The sequence below is a fragment of the Panthera tigris genome, chromosome D1 (assembly GCF_018350195.1).
Source record: "Panthera tigris isolate Pti1 chromosome D1, P.tigris_Pti1_mat1.1, whole genome shotgun sequence".
Classification (NCBI taxonomy): Eukaryota; Metazoa; Chordata; class Mammalia; order Carnivora; family Felidae; genus Panthera; species Panthera tigris.
In genome coordinates this window covers 16,735,334-16,752,018 of record NC_056669.1, presented here as the reverse complement: position 1 = coordinate 16,752,018, position 16,685 = coordinate 16,735,334, and the positions used below count along the sequence as shown (strand labels likewise).

At 59.2% G+C, this 16,685-nt stretch overlaps 3 protein-coding genes across 6 annotated transcripts; 2 read left to right on the top strand and 1 right to left on the bottom strand.

Annotated features, from left to right (window-relative positions):
• Positions 1-1,178: 1,178 nt before the first annotated feature.
• LOC102951895 (membrane frizzled-related protein) lies at positions 1,179-9,343 on the top strand. 4 transcript variants are annotated; one of them, XM_007072882.3, is made up of 13 exons: positions 1,179-4,123; positions 4,249-4,345; positions 4,435-4,548; positions 4,668-4,826; positions 4,960-5,173; positions 5,572-5,702; positions 5,830-5,955; positions 6,185-6,261; positions 6,638-6,786; positions 7,216-7,346; positions 7,494-7,625; positions 8,596-8,723; positions 8,831-9,343. In XM_007072882.3, the coding sequence occupies exons 1-13, from the start codon at positions 4,070-4,072 to the stop codon at positions 9,053-9,055; spliced, it is 1,737 nt and encodes a 578-aa protein (XP_007072944.1). In that variant the 5' UTR covers positions 1,179-4,069; the 3' UTR covers positions 9,056-9,343. The 4 variants fall into 4 exon arrangements, with proteins under 4 accessions (XP_007072944.1, XP_042814450.1, XP_042814449.1 ...); XM_042958516.1 differs by lacking the exon at positions 6,638-6,786 and adding an exon at positions 6,867-6,925 and having other exon boundaries at positions 1,179-4,345; XM_042958515.1 differs by having other exon boundaries at positions 1,179-4,345.
• Positions 9,344-9,485: 142 nt separating this feature from the next.
• Positions 9,486-11,666, top strand: C1QTNF5 (C1q and TNF related 5). The gene is made up of 3 exons (XM_042958518.1): positions 9,486-9,875; positions 10,163-10,419; positions 10,783-11,666. Exons 2-3 carry the CDS (start codon positions 10,206-10,208, stop codon positions 11,298-11,300), a joined length of 732 nt encoding a protein of 243 aa, XP_042814452.1. The 5' UTR covers positions 9,486-9,875; positions 10,163-10,205; the 3' UTR covers positions 11,301-11,666.
• A 2,471-nt stretch (positions 11,667-14,137) lies between these two features.
• On the bottom strand, positions 14,138-16,221 carry RNF26 (ring finger protein 26). Its single transcript, XM_007072884.2, has one exon. The coding sequence runs from the start codon at positions 15,538-15,540 to the stop codon at positions 14,239-14,241; it is 1,302 nt and encodes a 433-aa protein (XP_007072946.1). The 5' UTR covers positions 15,541-16,221; the 3' UTR covers positions 14,138-14,238.
• Between the last annotated feature and the right edge of the window lie 464 nt (positions 16,222-16,685).

Sequence of the window (16,685 nt, the reverse complement as noted above, 5' to 3'; positions counted from 1 at the left end):
CTGACTCGGCCTATTAATACCTAGAAACAGCCGCTTTTATGCTGAAGGTTTTGTTCTCCAAGGTGCTTTTTTTCAAGACTTAAAAACAGATTTAACCCTTTAAAGAGAATGCTTTTTTGGAGCACTCGGGGACTTGTCTCCTTTGGTTTTGTCTTTTAACTCTTAGTACAATTTAGATTTGTCCCTTTCTGCCACTGATTTTAGAACCCTGGAAGCTGAAGCCTCCGCCAGCTGAACTTACGAGTATTTTACTGGGGTTTTTCCTAACTGCCTCCCTGCTCCAGACACTGAAAAATCAAGGCCTGTCTATCGCATCTTTGCTGAGACCGCAGCGCCTGCTGTCAAACTCCTCACGTGGGATGAGACCATGCTGGGAGCATCTCTCCTGGGCATTTTCCAAGAGTGGGAAAAACATCGACTCAAACCTTGGGATTTCTCCCTGACAGGCCCTGGAAGTGGCCTGACCCAGGGTGAGGTTTTAAATGCTGATGATTTCCCCCAAACCACAAGTCAACAGGATGCTCTTCAAGGTGGAAACCGGCTTCTAGCGAAGCGGATGGGTGAGCCCCAAATCACTGTAACCTGCTGTACCTCTCAACCAGTTTTTCACTGGATGTGGAAGCCACCGCGGCCTTTTTGTGGTCTCCCACAGGGGAGCAGACGGCTACAGGCAGCCCACTCCACCCTTGCACCCAGCTCTCCCTTCTGTACTTAACCTATGGCGCTTTCTCGTTCCCATGGCAACAGGTCCTAATGCTACCCAGATCCCAAACACAATCTGTCCCCCACGTTTCTTTATCCATCAGCTTTGCCTCCTAGCAACTGGAATTTCTTCCCCCACTCTTTGCTTATGTTCCAGCGGGCCTCTCCCTGGGGAAGGGAGGGAGTTCTTCCCGGCCCCCCCCCCCCCGCCACTGCTCTTGTGTGACCTTGAGCAAGAACCTCCCTCTTTCTGGGCCTTGTGCCTCATCTGCATTAAGGAGATTGGACCTTGAAGTTCTCAGCCCAAGTGTCCTTTTCTAAGTCACTTCTTATCTAAGTACATGCCTCCCAAGTCCCAAGTTAGGGGGCCTTACATGCCTCTGGTTCCATGATTCCAGCTTATAGAGTTACTCTAGATTTTTTTTTTTTTTTTTTTTTTTTTTTTTTTTTTTTTTTTTTTTAATGACCAGCGCTCAGAAAATACTTTTTTCTGTAAAGCTTTACCGTCAGGACCACAGAGGTCACCTTGTCCACCTTCTCACTTTTCCAGTGAGGACACGAGCACTAGAGAAGGCTTGTTCAAGTCCCTGGTTTGTCAGTGGCAGAGGCGGGACAGTTCCCTTTCCATCTGAGTACTCTGCCTTTGGGTGAATAATTGACAGCTTTTTGCAGGACTTTACGCAGCAAATTTTCCAACCTCGTGTCTGTTAGGAACTGAGCTGAACGGCAGGATAGCAAGGGAGCTCCCGACTCGACACATCCACACACACCCGAGAGCAAAACCAGCACAACCTATCACCTACCTGGGCCCCAGCAGGGTCTGGGCCGGGCACCTCTGAGGGCCCCCATCCTTCATCGCTCTGTAGGCAGACACAAGCACCAGGGCGGGAGGCAAGAGGCAGCAGAAAGAGACTAGTATTTTCAGCACAAGAAAATTATTTAATCTCTCTGAGCCTCGCAGTTTCCTTCTCTGTAATCCGAACATAACAATACCTACTCAGAGTTGTGAGTGTCTGGAACATACTAGGTACTCAGCTGTGCATTTCACACACACACACACACACACATTTCCAGGACTGTACCATCAACATTCCATTCACATTCTCTTAGTGGGTGATGCTTAGCCAGTGTTTGGTTCCCCAGCCTCCCAGGATGCCCGTGCCGCCTTTTCTCCTCTGAACAACATACGATAAAGGCTCGGAATGCCGAGTAAGTTTAGCATTGCCCAAACCAAGCAGAATTCTTGACGTGGAGCCACGATATGGACGACCCAAATCCAAGGGATGAGCATTTCTGATTTCCTGATACTCAGCATCGCCTGCCTCTCGGACATAGCGGAAGGTTGGCTGGGATTGCACTGCCATGGGATGAGGGTCAAGGCTAGGGGTGGCGGTGAACAGGGAGAGGAGGAGTAAAATTGGCAGATTGGGGTGCGCAAGGAGAAGTCGGGCCCTAATGCACACCTCTGGTGCCGGCCCTGAGCACAGGGAAAAATAAGGCATTCCAGATGAAAGGTTGAGCCTGGACACAGCGTGTTCCAGGGACAACGAACAGGCTGGTCTGGCTGGAGTGGAAATGTGAGCTAGAGAACCAGCAGGAGAGAACGCTAGAAAGCCGGAGTCCCAGAGTATTAACAGCCAACCTCGGTCTGGCCTCGCCCTTCCTGGTGAAAGAAGAACCACAGAGAGCCAAGGAGAGAGAACTGTGGTTGGGGTCAGCATGGGGGGCTACAGGAAGCTATGCTTTCAGGAATACAAGCAGAAGCCCAAGGGAGCTAGAAACCACCTGAGCACCACTCCAAGTTTCCCTTGCCCAGAGGACGGCCGTGGGCAACAGCAAAGCCAGAGAGAAGCTTCCCACACAGCCTCTGGAAAACTGTACCCTGTGCTCACAGATGAAAAGACAAATAAGGTCTCAGTGTTATTATGGAAATACTTTTGACCTCTCAGACCCTCTAAAAGCAGTCCCCATCTGAGGGTCCAAGAAAGAAAGGCTTGCCCCCCTGTACAAAAGCAGCCCAAGGCCCCCCAGGGGAGGAATGGAGAAGAACCTGGGGGTGAAGGGTCTCCCCAGAGTATGAGGACAGCTGCCTTAGGAAACACAGAACCTATCTCTGTTGTCCCTTTTCTCCGCTCTGGGTTTCTGGCTTTGTTCCCCTCTGTCACCAGCATGCCTCAGCCCCAGTGGAGGGTGAAAGTGGCGTGCCACAGAGAACACTTTGGAGCCTTGGTGCCATCATTCGTGAAATGATTATGCTACCTCATAGCGCGACCTAAGGAGGGGAAACCAGTAAGACTTCCTGCCCAGGGCCTACTACATAACGTTCTGCAAATGGCAGCCAGAAATGTCATTATACTGCCCCCGCCCCCACCCTGTCCTGCCCTGCCCGACTCAGCCTGAGCATGGCTAACACAAAACCCGTTAACAAGCCCTTTTCTCTCTCCCGGAGGACAGCTGGGCCAGGCTGGGTTTTTCCAAGAGAATGTCGTCACAGAGGAAGAGGCATGAAGTGGTCCAGGTGGCAGAGTGTGGGTTTTCTATCCTGCAGCAGCAAATGCCACGGACCGCCAGACTCCACCGCCTAGCTGAGGGCCTGCCCCTGTCCAAGGACTTGGCTCCTCTTCTCCTCTGCCCTTTTTCTGCAGCCTAAAGGGCCCGGGAAAAGGCAGCCAGCCCCTGAAGCTCCCCTAGTCACATCGGCACAGACAGAAGAAGCCCATACATACGACGTTTTTCCTATACTGGCTTATCTCCTTGTCCTGGTCACACCGGTGCTTTAACAGGGACCTTCCAAAGACCCAGGCTTGGCTAAATGCCCCAGTCCCCGGATGGGAGGGCAGCAGGTTTTTCCAGGGCCCTTAGGGCTCATAGGCCTTAAAGCTGCCAAACCTTGACACCTAGCTTCTAAGGCTCCCTTATGCCTGCATTGTCCTCCTTCCCACCCACCCCAGCTCACTCAGTAGTCTGGGTGAGGTTAGGAAAGTGTGGTGTCCAGTTCCCCTGGTCACACCCCCACTGAGCACCTGGTTTCCTCTGCAGGGTGTCCTCCACCACTGCCTGTGCCTTTAAGGACTGCTGCCCTGAGCCAAGCTCTTGACCTCAGCATCCTCAGCTGAGTTGGATTAAGGGACCCTTTCATGCCTTTGCGAATTCCTTCTGCCTGCGTCCTTCCCCCACACAGAGACCGAGTAGCCAGTAGCCTGAACCGGTCCACCAAGGGCCGTCTGAAAGTCAGTCTAGTCTGGCAGCCCTTCCCCCAAGGGAGCAGAGGCTGCCCCTTGATAGGCAGTTTCGGATCAGAGAGTGGGCCCTTGGCGGTCTTGGGCTATCACAGGGACTCGAGGAAAGCCATGCAGAGCCTTGAGCCATGAAGGAATGCTCAGATATCATCCTCTGTGCGGAGGCGACAGAGCTGAGCAAGGTAAGGGTCCCATAGGACCCCTCTCCCAAGACCCAGACCCCTGCCTAGGGCTGGCCGTGCCCAGAGGACACGCCAGCCAGGCAGTGCCACCACTGGCCCCCAGCCCTCAAGACTTTCCCTTTCAGACTGAGTTCTGCAATCCTGCTTTTGAGCCTGAATCAGGGCCTCCCCCACCGGCCTTCCGGGAGGATGCCAGCTGCAGCGTCCCGGCTCCCTGGCATGGTAACCATCTCAGGGGGTGACCGGGGGAGAACCGGCCCAGGAGCTGAGAGCCCAAGGGGCTCTCAAAATCCCACCCCGCACACCCACAGGTCGGCGCCCCCGAGGGCTGCAGCCAGATTGTCACTTCTCCTGGCTCTGTGTCCTCCTGCTGGCCAGCCTCCTGCTCCTGCTGCTCGGGCTTCTGGTGGCCATCATTCTAGCCCGTGAGTACCGGGCCCTGCTTGGGTTGAAAGTGCTCTTGAATGAGATTCCATGTGCCATTCTATTCATCACCCCTAGAGAACCAGCTCCTCTGAATCCCACTCCCCCATCTTCCCTCCAGAGCTGCAGACTACACCCCTGCCCGGGGCCTCCTATCACCCACTGCCCCCCCAAGGCTTCACTACCACCACCACCACCACCACTCCCACCCCCTCTCCAGCAACAGGGAACCCTAAAGGACAGCTGAAGGAGGCAGGCATGAGCCCCTCACCGCAGTCCTGTGAGTACCCAGGGAAGATCTTCCTGGAGAAAAGCCCAAGATGGCAGGAGGAAGGGGGGCTAGGAAGAGGAACCTTGGAAATAAAAGGGTCTCTCTCCTTTTGAGCTCTGAACTCTCACCTTCATCTCTGCAGCCTGTGGGGGCCTCCTCCCTGGCCCAAGGGGCTTCTTCAGCAGCCCCAACTACCCAGACCCTTACCCACCCAACGCCCACTGCGTGTGGCATATCCAGGTGGCCGCAGGCCATGCAGTACAACTCAAGATTGAAGCGCTCAGCATGGAAAGCGTGGCCTCCTGTCTTTTCGATCGTTTGGAAATCTCCCCTGAGCCTGAGGGCCCCCTCCTCAGGTGGGTCCCCCTGCCCCCAGGTGGGTCACCGCTGCCCTGCGTTGCCGTCTAGAGGGCAGAACCAGGGAGCAGCGCTGGGAAAGGCTGGGCTGGAAGGACACCGAGAGACCTGACTCTGGACCCAGCTCTGCCCCGTGCCTGCTGTATGACCTTGGGAAGGTCACCCTCCCCTCTCTGTCAAATGGGGCCCCCACCTATCTTACCCATGAATAAAAGCCACAAGGATGGATGTGCCAGGTCAGGAAAGCCAGAGCTCCCCAGGAAATGAAAGGGCCCCTTTTGACCGCATCGCCACCGGTTCAGGGCTTGAAGAAAGAGGACCACGGGGCCCAGGCAGCCCCCAGTCTGGCTGGCCCTGAGCTCTGAGCCTCCATGGCGCCCAACCTGGCTTCTTGCAGAGTGTGTGGGAAGGTGCCTCCCCCTACACTCAACACCAACGCCAGCCGCCTCCGGGTGGCCTTCGTCTCTGACAGCAGTGTGGAAGGATCTGGTTTCCATGCCTGGTACCAGGCTGTGACCCCCGGGAACGGTGAGTGTTTTCCCACTGTGTCTCTGGCTACCTCTCAAGTGTCTCCACGCCCCTCCAGCACTGGCCGAAGGGGTGGAGACTCGGTGGGGGGGGGAGGGGGGTTCTGAATCCAGATGCCCCTCCCCAGGGAACTGTGCTCATGACGAGTTCCCCTGTGACCAGCTCGTCTGCCTGCTACCTGACTCAATGTGTGACGGTTTTGCCAACTGTGCTGACGGCAGCGATGAGGCCAACTGCAGCACCAAGCTCTTGGGTACGGGCCCCGCCAGGCACAGGGCATGTACTGTCTTCGGGCATCTGCTTCGGGTTCGGCCTGAGCTCCCCAGCTCTGGCCCAGCCCCAAGCTTGCCAGGGCATTCTTCTGGCCCAGACCTTGCTTCCTCATGGGCCTGGCCGAAAACTCTCCCCTGCGGTCCCTGCCAGCCCGACTGGGTGAAGGCACAGACCCTGGCAAACTCACAAGCCCCTCCTCCTCTCCGCAGGGTGTGGGGGGAATCTGACTGGGCTCCAGGGCACTTTCTCTGCTCCCAGCTACCTGCAGAGGTACCCTCACCAACGGGTAAGCCAGCGGTCCACGGGGAGGGCGGTGTGGCACACGTGGGCACACCTGTGCCCCCAGTTTGTGTGACTGGGAACGGCATGGGAGACACCGCCTTGTTCTGGGGAAGATCAGAGCTCAAACAGGCAGAAAGGGAACCGTATTTAGCGTTTACTAGGTGGCCGGGTAAGCTTCCCCTGCTGGGTAAACTTACCTCTCGGAGCAGACAAGTTAAAGGGCCTTTCTACCGCCGAGGATAAGAGCCAGCGGGGGCTGCACCCGCCCGCACCCTACCCAGCCTGCAGCGGGGAGGGAACCCTCCTGGAGCTCAGCCTGGATGCCCAGACGGGGATGGGAGAAGGGACCCTCGAACCACTCCATCCGTGCCCTCCCCCAGCTTTGCACCTGGCATATCTCGGTGCCCGCGGGACGTGGCGTGGAATTGCAGTTGCACAACTTCAGCCTAGAAGCTCAGGACGAGTGCGAGCTGGACTACGTGGCGGTGTATGAGACCGGCACCTCAGGGGCCCTGGGCCTCCTGGGCAGGTAGCAGCAGAGCAGGAGCCCCGGATACATCCCATCCTTCCTTCTGCTCTAAGCCAGAGGTCTCTTCACTGTCGCCCTAGGAAAAGGCTTGTCCTTGCTCAGCCCAAAGCCTTTGCTCCACATTGCCCTTCTGCGGAAGGTCAGCGCCCTCCCTTCCTGCCTCTCCTGCCCCGAAGGGCCCGTTCCACTTCCCCTCACACCCTCCCTGGTTTTTCCCATCTCCAACTGGCTCGAGTTCAAGCAGTTTGCTTAATTCCTCGTCTACTCCACATGTGTGTCTTTCTTCTCGGGGCCCTAAGCTCCAGGAGTCAGCAGCCATGTGTCCCATCCCCTCTGGCATCGCCCCGAGTGCCAGTCACAGTGACGCCTGTGGGAACACCCCGGGTCTCCGAGGGCGCCCTGCCCAGGTCTGCTCTCCGCCTTGGGCAGGTTCTGTGGAGCGGAGCCACCACCTCGCCTCATCTCCTCCAGCCACCAGCTGGTGGTGCTCTTTAGGACAGACCGTGGCATCAGCAGTGGGGGCTTCTCTGCCACCTACAGGGCCCTCAATGCCACAGAGAGTAGGTGCCCCGGGGTGAGTGGGCGTGGGCGGTACGGCTGCCTCTGGGAGAACGAGGAAGGGCTCTGGACCTTGGTCGGGGCACCGCGAAGGCAGTGTGGGGGCACAGGCACGTCCCAGGGCACTGCCACGCCCCCTCTGCCTCCAGATCCCTGTGGGCCCGGAGAGTTCTCCTGCCGCGATGGAGGGTGTAAGAGTCTGCAGTGGATGTGTGACATGTGGAGAGACTGCACAGATAGCAGCAATGGCAACTGCACCAGCCCCTTGCTCCCGCCCCCAGGTGAGAAGCCTGGCCCAGAGCACCGTGGGCAGGGCGCGGCAGGTCTGAGCCAGCTGGGTGCCTGTTCGTAGCAGCCCTACAGGCACACTTCCTAACGGCCCTCCCTTGTCCTCCCTGATGGAGAGTTCCCCATCCTGACTCAGGGGCCACTCCACAGAGTCCGGGAGGGACTCTCACCCAGTGGTGGCAATGGTACTTAATGTCACCCCCGAGGGAAGTGGGAATCAGGGAGTCAGTGGGTGGGGCTTCAAGAACCAGCCCAGCCTTGGGGCGCCTGGGTGGCTCAGTCGGCTGAGCGTCCGACTTCGGCTCAGGTCATGATCTCACAGTGTGTGGGTTCGAGCCCCGCGTCGGGCTCTGTGCTGACGGCTCGGAGCCTGAAGCCTGCTTCGGATTCTGTGTCTCCCTCTGTGTCTGCCCCTCTGCCGCTCACACTCACTCTTTCTCTCAGAAATAAACATTTAAAAAAAATTTATTTTTTAAGAAAAGAACCAGACCAGCCTTGTCACACAAAGAGCCCCTCTCCACAGCCCACCTCAGAGATGAAGGTGAGGGCCACCTGGCTGGCTCAGTCAGTAGAGCATGTGACTCCTGGTCTCAGGGTCATGAGTTCAAGCCCTATGTTGGGTGTGGAGCCTATTAAAAAAAGGGGAAGAAAAAAAAAAAGCAGAAGAAGATGGAGGTGAGAGCAGGGAGTTCCTTCTGGATGCCGAGCAGTCCCTGCCAGTGTCAGTGCCCCATGCTCTGAGAGATTGAAAAGACACCTGCATGATGCCCAGGGCTGGCAAAGGATATTTGGGCAGGCTCTCTAGGATGATAGAACCCGCGATATGTGCAAAGCATCTCTCCACGTTGTTGCCTTTGATTCCCACAACAATGCCCATCTGGCCCAGAGAGAGCAATGTAGTGACTTGCCCCGGGTCATCGGCCAGTATATCCCCACAGTGATTGTCCCCTCCCGCCCCTACAGAGCTGGCCTGTGAACCCGTCCAGGTGGAGATGTGCATCGGCCTGAGCTACAACGCCACAGCCTTCCCTAACATCTGGGTGGGCATGGCCACCCAGGAGGAAGTGATGGAGGTCCTCAGAAGTTACAAGGTGCTCCGGGCAGAGATCGGGAGGGACCCCCGCCCCCCCCCCCCCCGCTGGAAGTGGAGGGAGCTGTGAGAGTGTGGCTCCTGAGCGCTGATCTCCTCCTTCCACAGAGCCTGACAAGTCTACCCTGTTACCAGAACTTCCGGAGGCTCCTCTGTGGGCTGCTTGTGCCCCATTGCACCCCCACAGGCAGCGTCCTTCCCCCTTGCCGCTCTGTCTGCCAGGAGGCAGAGCTCCAGTGCCAGTCCGGCCTGGCTCTACTGGGCACCCCCTGGCCTTTCAACTGCAACAGGCTGCCTGAGGCGGCCGGCCTGGAGGCTTGTGCCCAGCCCTGACCCTGAAGCAGGCACCTGCCCTCTGCCTGCCCATCCACCTTTGCCTATCAGGGCGGGCAGGCAGGGGACTCTGCCCATCCTCTCTGGAGCCTCCCAGGGAGGGGAAGAGGAGTCCCCAGAGGGGCTGATGGAAGCTTCCCTGTCCCTTTACTTGCCCCAGCTCCACACCATGCCATTGACAGTGAGGACTGCTTCCCACCCAAGCCTCTGACCCCCATTTCCTGTCTTCTGCCCTCCCCTCGCCACCTCCTTTTTCAGGTTCTCCATCACCTGCCTTTTGACTTTTGTCATTTATTCAACAAAAATGTATTGAGTGCCTAGGAATTGTGGCAGGCCCTGCTCTGAGTCCTGGGGATCCAGTTGTCCGTCTGCCTCTAGAACTCTCCACCCTGGGTTCTCAGCTTCTATTTCTCCTGGACTAGTCTGGTGCTTGGTCTCCATCACTGCACCACCTCTCCATCGGCTCCTTGGAGCAGTGGGTGTCCTGAATGTCTGTCTCACACAGCTCTGCCTCTCTGTGCCCAGCTAAGACTCTCTCCCCCCTCCTTTCTCTCCCAAACCTTGGCCAGCGGCCGGGCGACACCACGAGTTATTTCCCTGCTATTTCCCGGCTCGGAGTTCTTGGCCCCTGAACAACTGGTTTCCTCTTGGAGTCTGGGAGGAGCAGAGCGGAGCCGGCAGGGAGCGAACCGGGACCAGGGGGGCGAAGAGGGCAGGGGACGCCTGGCAGGGGAGAAGCGCAGGGGCGGGACAGGGGTCAGCTGGAGGGTCCGGAGAAGCGAGCGAGCGCCCCGAAGGAGGCCCCGGGAGCCGGGAGGGGGTGAGTCTGGCGGAGAGCAGGAGGGGGGAGTGGGGACGGGAGGGGGCTGGGGGAAAGACCGGGCGGGGGGCGCGGGACGGGGGCGGCCAGCCTCTCCTGCCCTCTTCCACCCCGCTCCCCGCCCCAGCGCTCTCGTCTCCTCGGCTCCGGGGGCGACCCTCCTTCCTCTCCCCCGCGGCCGCTCAGCCTCAGGCCCATGGCAGTGGGGTGGGGACGCGCTCGGCCGCGCCGAGTGGGATTCTGGGTCCGGATTCTGGGTCCCGACTCCCGTCCCGCCTGACCCACAGACTGCGAGAGGACCCCGGCGGCCGGAGTCCCCGTGCCAGCGCCATGAGGCCGCTCGTCGCCGTGCTGCTCCTGGGCCTGGCGGCCGGCTCGCCCCCGCTGGACGACAACAAGATCCCCAGCCTGTGTCCGGGGCACCCTGGCCTCCCCGGCACGCCGGGCCACCACGGCAGCCAGGGCCTGCCCGGCCGCGACGGCCGCGACGGGCGAGACGGCGCGCCCGGGGTTCCGGGAGAGAAAGGCGAGGGCGGGAGGCCAGGTAAGAAGGCCGCCGGGTCGCCGTCCGCGGGGCCGTCCGCGCTCGCGGGGCGGAGGGCCGGGCCTCGGGGTCCCGCCAGGGGGCGCCGCCGGGCTCCGGGAGCGGGGCGCCGAGAGGGTGACTCAGCCCGCCGCAGGCCACGGCTCCGGGGACCCTCTGCGGCCGGCCGCTCGGGTCCGCCCCGGCCCTTCGGGCAGCGGAGCCCGGGGCCCGGGCGGCGGGGCGGCCCTCGCCGGGGAAGCGGCGGCAGGGGGCCCCAGAGAGGGTGGGGAGGGTGCTCAGCGTCGCCCTCCGTGCACCCCGCTGCGGGCGGCCGCCGCCGCCGCCGCCACTCTCGCCCTAACCGCTGCCCGCACCCCGCAGGACTGCCGGGGCCCCGGGGGGAGCCCGGGCCGCGAGGAGAGGCGGGACCCGCGGGGGCGACCGGGCCTGCGGGCGAGTGCTCAGTACCTCCGCGCTCCGCCTTCAGCGCCAAGCGCTCGGAGAGCCGGGTGCCTCCGCCGTCGGACGCGCCCCTACCCTTCGACCGCGTGCTGGTGAACGAGCAGGGACATTACGACGCCACCACCGGCAAGTTCACCTGCCAGGTGCCCGGGGTCTACTACTTCGCGGTCCACGCCACCGTCTACCGGGCTAGCCTGCAGTTCGATCTGGTCAAGAACGGCGAGTCCATCGCCTCTTTCTTCCAGTTTTTTGGAGGGTGGCCCAAGCCAGCCTCGCTGTCCGGGGGCGCCATGGTGAGGCTGGAGCCAGAGGACCAGGTGTGGGTGCAGGTGGGCGTGGGTGATTACATTGGCATCTATGCCAGCATCAAGACAGACAGCACCTTCTCGGGGTTTCTGGTGTATTCTGACTGGCACAACTCCCCTGTCTTCGCTTGATGCTCACTGGAAAGCGAGCTCGCGCTCTCTCACTCCTAGGGAAGGAGGGTGTGACTCTGACAGTCACATATCCGGGAGGGCTGGCCCCCCCTTGGGATGTTGTGAATGATTCCGTCCTGCTGCTGGCAGAGAATGGGGACAGAGGCTGTCTGAGATCAGGGCTGGCAATATGGGCAGTGGCTGGATTTCTGCCCAAAACCAAGGGGCACTCTGTGTTGGCAGGTGTGGGTCCCCCAGTTGCTCTGGCCCGGGACCCCAGAGGTGGGGTGCCCTCTTCCTGGTGCTCTGCTTCTCTGGGTCCTCTCTTGTCCTTCCTATTCCTGGGCCCTTTTCTCAGAGACCATTCAATAAATCTCCCCCCAAAAAATCCTCCTACTGGCTCAGCCTTTCTTCTTTAAGTGGTGGGGATGCCCTGATTCTGAGGATGGGGGAGGGGAGAGGGAGCGATGCGGAAGGAAGGGCTCTTGGGCTGGACGAGCCGTGGGGCAAGAGATACAGGATGCAGGCCTAGCTGACCGAGAGGCCGCTCCATAGAGCTGCCCCTAAGTCGTGTGGGACGTGAATAGGAGTGCCTGGCTGAGGAGGGTGGCCTTCTGACATGGGGCTCTGACCACCTTTTCCTAACTCAAAGATGTCATATGAACGGGGCGGGAGCTACCTTCACCGCACACACACACACACCCCTGCCCTGATCAACAAAAAAAGGAGCCCGGGGTTTGCATTTGTGACTGCTCTGGCTGCTTGCCTGGTCTCTAGATGACTGGAAAGCTATTTCTCTGTCCCCCATCCCAGGGGAAGTGGTGCGTTCCTGAGTGGCTAGAGATAAGTAATTTCTGAGATGACCACAAGAGGGCGTCCCAGCTCCAGAATGCAGCAATGGTCCTGAGGCGCTTGAGCTCATGCCTGCTTCGGGTGGTTAGGGGGGAGGATGGGGTATTGACGTCTGCCAATGTAATTCTGGATGGGGGTGCAGGAAAAAGGGGTCCTTTGCTCCCAGCTCAGGAAGTTTATCTTCTCTCAGAAAATGTTTATCCTCACATTAAACAGAGACTGAAAGGAGCCAAGCCTCCCCGTGCTCAACTCCCTTAGGGTTGGGCAAAGGAGGGGGGGGGGCGGGGAGCTCTCCCCAGGCCTCCCAACTCCAAAATGGACGTGAAGAACTCCCCCACCATGCTGGGCATAGCCTGGGTGGGCCGCGCCACTAAGTCTGAGGCTAGCCACAAAGCCCCTTCAAGGTTCCCCTCCTCAAACCTCCAGAAGCCAGCCCCAGCCCCAAGCCCCACCCCCAACCCAATGACTAACAAACCAGGGCTTGCCAGACCCACAATCAATTCAGCCTCTCAACCCCCAAAGAATGTGGTGGGGCCTCTTCTCAGTTTCTTCCCAACCTACCCTTTCTCCCTCTTCACCCCCCCCCCTCCACCCAACGGCTTCTAGAAAGCTGCCCCTGGCATTATGCTCCTAGATTTAACATACAATTATGGGGGAGTGCCCCGCCCCCCTCTTGCTGGTCATGTGAGGGCAGATATGACCCTGGGGACTGGGCTCAGGTTCTAGGCTTCAGCTCCCAGCTCTCCACCAGGAGGCCTCACAGCCACACCCCAGCCCACCACAGCCCCACACCATGCCAAGAGACACAAAGTCAAGGGCCAGCTCCTCCAGGGACCAGAGGGTAGACTGGACTCCAGACAGCAAGGACCCCAAATCCCTCCTGGGACGAGTGGCACCAGAGAAGCTGGGAAGCCGTTTGCAACTCCTCCGTACTGGGACTTCATTCTGGCAAAAGTAGAAAAGACGGGAGGGCTTTTCCAAAGCCAGGTGTGTGAGAAGGCACAAATCGGGGGTGGATTCAGCCACCCTTGGCACGGGCTCTCCCCGAGGCACAGTACTCACATCCTATCTTATCTCTTCCCCCACCAGGTCCCCCCAGACCACAGTGACTCCAGCAGGACCAAAGGACCCTGCTGCAGCATCAGTCAACCTGACCAACTGCTCGCCCCTGTAAGGATGCACACAGAGGCTGTCAGAGCGGTCAACAGAACTTTATTCACTAGAAACTGGGCCACACAGACCCAGCAGGGAGCTGCATGCCCCTAGGCTGGCCCCTTCTGTATTTGGACCCTCGTCAAATGTGCACGGTCTGCCCTCCCCAGTGCCAGGGAGAGACAAACAGAAGGGGAATGCCAATGTTCTCTGTGATGTGGGGAGTGAAAAGGGTAGGAGTAGAAATCTGGTTATCCCTCCTGAGGCTCCCGGTGGAGCTGGGGTGCCAGAGGGTATGTGGTCCCAAAGCCAGGTGCAGACACCCACCCTCCAAGGGGTAAACTCTTGATCCTAGCTCTTGGATCAGATTGGGAGGGAGCCTCGTAAGATCAAGACAGGCAGAAGTAGTAGCTCTAAGGGCACCTGAGAGATACTATCCCCAAGGCTTACCAGGGCACAGGCGCTCTGGCTGAAAGCAAAGGTTCAAGATCATTCCAAGGCCCCTGAGTTGCCCAAACACCCAAATGACAGTGCTTTGTTGTGGCTGAAGCTGGGGAGGAAATGGGGAGGGGCCAGGGAGAGGACCTGCAAATCCCCAACAGAAAAACCAGAAGCACGGAGGGGAGCCCCAGAGGCTGGCATCTGGATGGGCCCTGGCAACCTGGAGGGGAGTCCACGGCAGTCTCGGGGCCTTGCATAGTGTGACACACTCACCACCTCCGGCGTCACGGGGACCCACAGGGTAAGGAAGAGCTGTTACCCTGCCCCACCCGGCTCATAAGTCTTCCAGAGTATCCTATCTCAATGTCCTGGATGTATGGCTTAGAGGCTTGGCATGACAGCCATGGGGGCAGGAGGGAATTCAGGCCGGAAACCGAGAGGTCGGGTGTTAAAGCTGTCCTAGCACAGGTGGCTTCATGGAGCACAGACGGGTGGGCAGACAGGGAAGGAGTCTTCAGAGGTAGACATTGAGGGTCTGCAGAATGCCCCGGCGGCAGAGTGGACAGTTGCGGTGGTAGATGGGGTGGCGCATCAGGATTTCAGTGCAAGCCTGGCACAGGCACAGGTGCCGACAGGGCAGCAGCAGCACCGTCTTGCTCTGGTCCTGGCAGATGACACACTTCTTCCGCTCCTCTTGCTCCTTGAGCAACTTCCATGGGTCTTGCCCAGCTACGGGCTCATCCTCATTGAGCCTCTCCCGGCCGCGGGCAGCTGTTGCTCTGACCGTCCCGACCTCCTCCTCTTCTGCCTCTGATCTGGGCCCTGTTTCAGGAAGAGTGTCCTGTCGCCAGGTCCTGGCCGAGGGCGCCCTCCTCGGGCCACCCTGAGGAGCCCCGGGGGCCCCTCCCCGGTTCGGCCAGGTGGCCAGCTGCAGGCTGCGGCTCCAGACTCGGCGCCAGGCCTCCAAGTCCAGTGCCAGGCGAGATAGCCGCACGACATCTTCTCGCAGCCGGTGGTAGGATGGCCGGGCATGGAGCTGACTGAGTGCCCGGGTGGCCAGTCTCAGAGTGAGGTCCGGGTGCAACACGGTCACCATCACCGCCAGCACACAAGCCAGCAGCACCAGGCCGGTGACATTGACAAGCACGAAGCTGGCCAGGAGGCGGGCAGCTGACGCTAGGAGCTCCAGTGCTAGTTGGCAGGGGGTCCAGAGGAGGATGGCCATGGCCACAGCACTGCTGGAAATGTGGCCTAGGAAGGCAGCTACAACGTCCGTCATCCTCCACAGTGGCCCCGTCACGGCATCCCACAGGGCCAGCATCAGGGAGAAAAGGTTCTGAGTGCCAATGAGACAGATGTTGACCAGACTGTTGATCACGTAGGCCACCAGGCTCATGGCAATGGCACAGATGTCACAGGCCTGGCGCAGCAAAGCATGGCCACTGGAGACCACGTTGAGGACACCCCGGTGCAGTATCTCCCGGCTCCTCAGTGCCCCGTGAGAGGCCAGGTGCCCCAGGAGCTTTAAGCTCTCCAGGCCAGAGCAGCAGCTATACATCAGAGTACACAAGGCCTGCAAGCCCCCAAAGGTGAACCGGACCAAGGCTTCGATCAAGGCCAGCAGTGAAAGCAGGACTCCGCGGCCCAAGTGCAGAAGACTAGTCAGTACCGTGTGTGGCAGGTTGTAGATGAAGGCCAGGAGCCAGGCCAGAGAAGCCAGGAGGGAGGACACCAGCAGGAAGTTGAGATCCAACACCAAGGTCAGCAGGTCCAGCACAAGGCCCACCCCATTCACTATCAGGTACACAGCCTCCATGATAGGACTGTGGAGGTTAATCCAAAAGGAAGTCTGACTGCCGGTTGAGGAGGGTGTCAAGGTTAATAATATTTGGGGGCGTCGGAGATTAATTTGGAAGGGAAGTGAGGCAGTCTCCAAGCCAGGGAGAATCAAGAAACAGAGGAAGGAGTGGGTTAGAGCGAAGTGGAGTCTCAGTGGAGGGAGAGGAGACCAGATGCTGGTCCAGGAGTCCCGGTTTTGAATGCGGCCCGTTTGGAAGGGAAGAGGCCAAACATCTCTAAAGTGGAGGTGAGCCCGGGCTGGAGGAGATATCTCAGCTTTGGAGGCCTGGTGGTGGCGAACCACGGCCGGGCAGTGGGTCAGACCGAGAGGAGACCGGGAACGGATGGGATCGGGCCGGGGCCGGGTGGGGGCGGCGCAGGCTGGGCGCGGGCTCGCGGTCCAGCTACGCAGGAACCGCTGTCCCCGCCCGGCCCCTGTCCTCGGGGCTCGCGGCTCTTTGCGTCCAAAGGGGCAGTGGGAAAGGGAGTCAGCTTCAGCAAACCCCAAACGCGGCCTCTATTCCGCTGGGCGCCGCCATCTTGTGTGCGAAAGGGTGGGGCAAAAAGCGTGACAAGGAGGGCGGGACGACGAATTCCGACCAATCTTGAGGAGGAACCGCAGGAAACATCCGGCACCCATTGGTCTGTTTGAACGGTGCCCGAACGTATTTACTTTCCAGAGGAAAGGGCGGAGACAGAATGAAGTCCCGCCCCTTTGAGGCGGTGATTGGCCAGTTGACGGGTAGACGTGGAATACGCCCTCCTCCTAGTCCCGCCCCCTAACAGCAGGATTTTGGACTGGGCCAAGTACAGGAGTTGTTCTTGCTCCTAGCCCTCGATTGTGAACTTTTTAGGTGCTGTTGACGGTTACTGCCTCTGGGCTGGACTCTGGGATTTGACCGCCTCCACATCCTCCTCAGACTCGCTGCCTCGTCCTCCTCTGTTCATTCATTCATTTAGTCTATCATTTATTGAGCTCCTGCAGATACATTGGGGATACAAATAATGGTTAAGGGGGTGCCTTCTCTCAAGCCCTTCACAAGGGGAAACATTGTTGTTACAGGACATTCCCAAGCTGCTATTCCAAACTGTTTCCTTTGGCGCCATCAGCGTTTCTCAGCA

What these genes read in the sequence shown, in the direction of transcription:
- LOC102951895 (XM_042958515.1), top strand. Translation starts at nt 4,078, where the DNA reads ATGCTCAGATATCATCCTCTGTGCGGAGGCGACAGAGCTGAGCAAGGT. An exon ending in CGTCCCGGCTCCCTGGCATG is followed by an intron (nt 4,346 to 4,434) that starts GTAACCATCTCA and finishes GCACACCCACAG; the next exon opens with GTCGGCGCCCCCGAGGGCTG. An exon ending in GGTGGCCATCATTCTAGCCC is followed by an intron (nt 4,549 to 4,667) that starts GTGAGTACCGGG and finishes TCTTCCCTCCAG; the next exon opens with AGCTGCAGACTACACCCCTG.
- C1QTNF5 (XM_042958518.1), top strand. Translation starts at nt 10,206, where the DNA reads ATGAGGCCGCTCGTCGCCGTGCTGCTCCTGGGCCTGGCGGCCGGCTCG. An exon ending in AGGCGAGGGCGGGAGGCCAG is followed by an intron (nt 10,420 to 10,782) that starts GTAAGAAGGCCG and finishes CGCACCCCGCAG; the next exon opens with GACTGCCGGGGCCCCGGGGG.
- RNF26 (XM_007072884.2), bottom strand. Translation starts at nt 15,540, where the DNA reads ATGGAGGCTGTGTACCTGATAGTGAATGGGGTGGGCCTTGTGCTGGAC.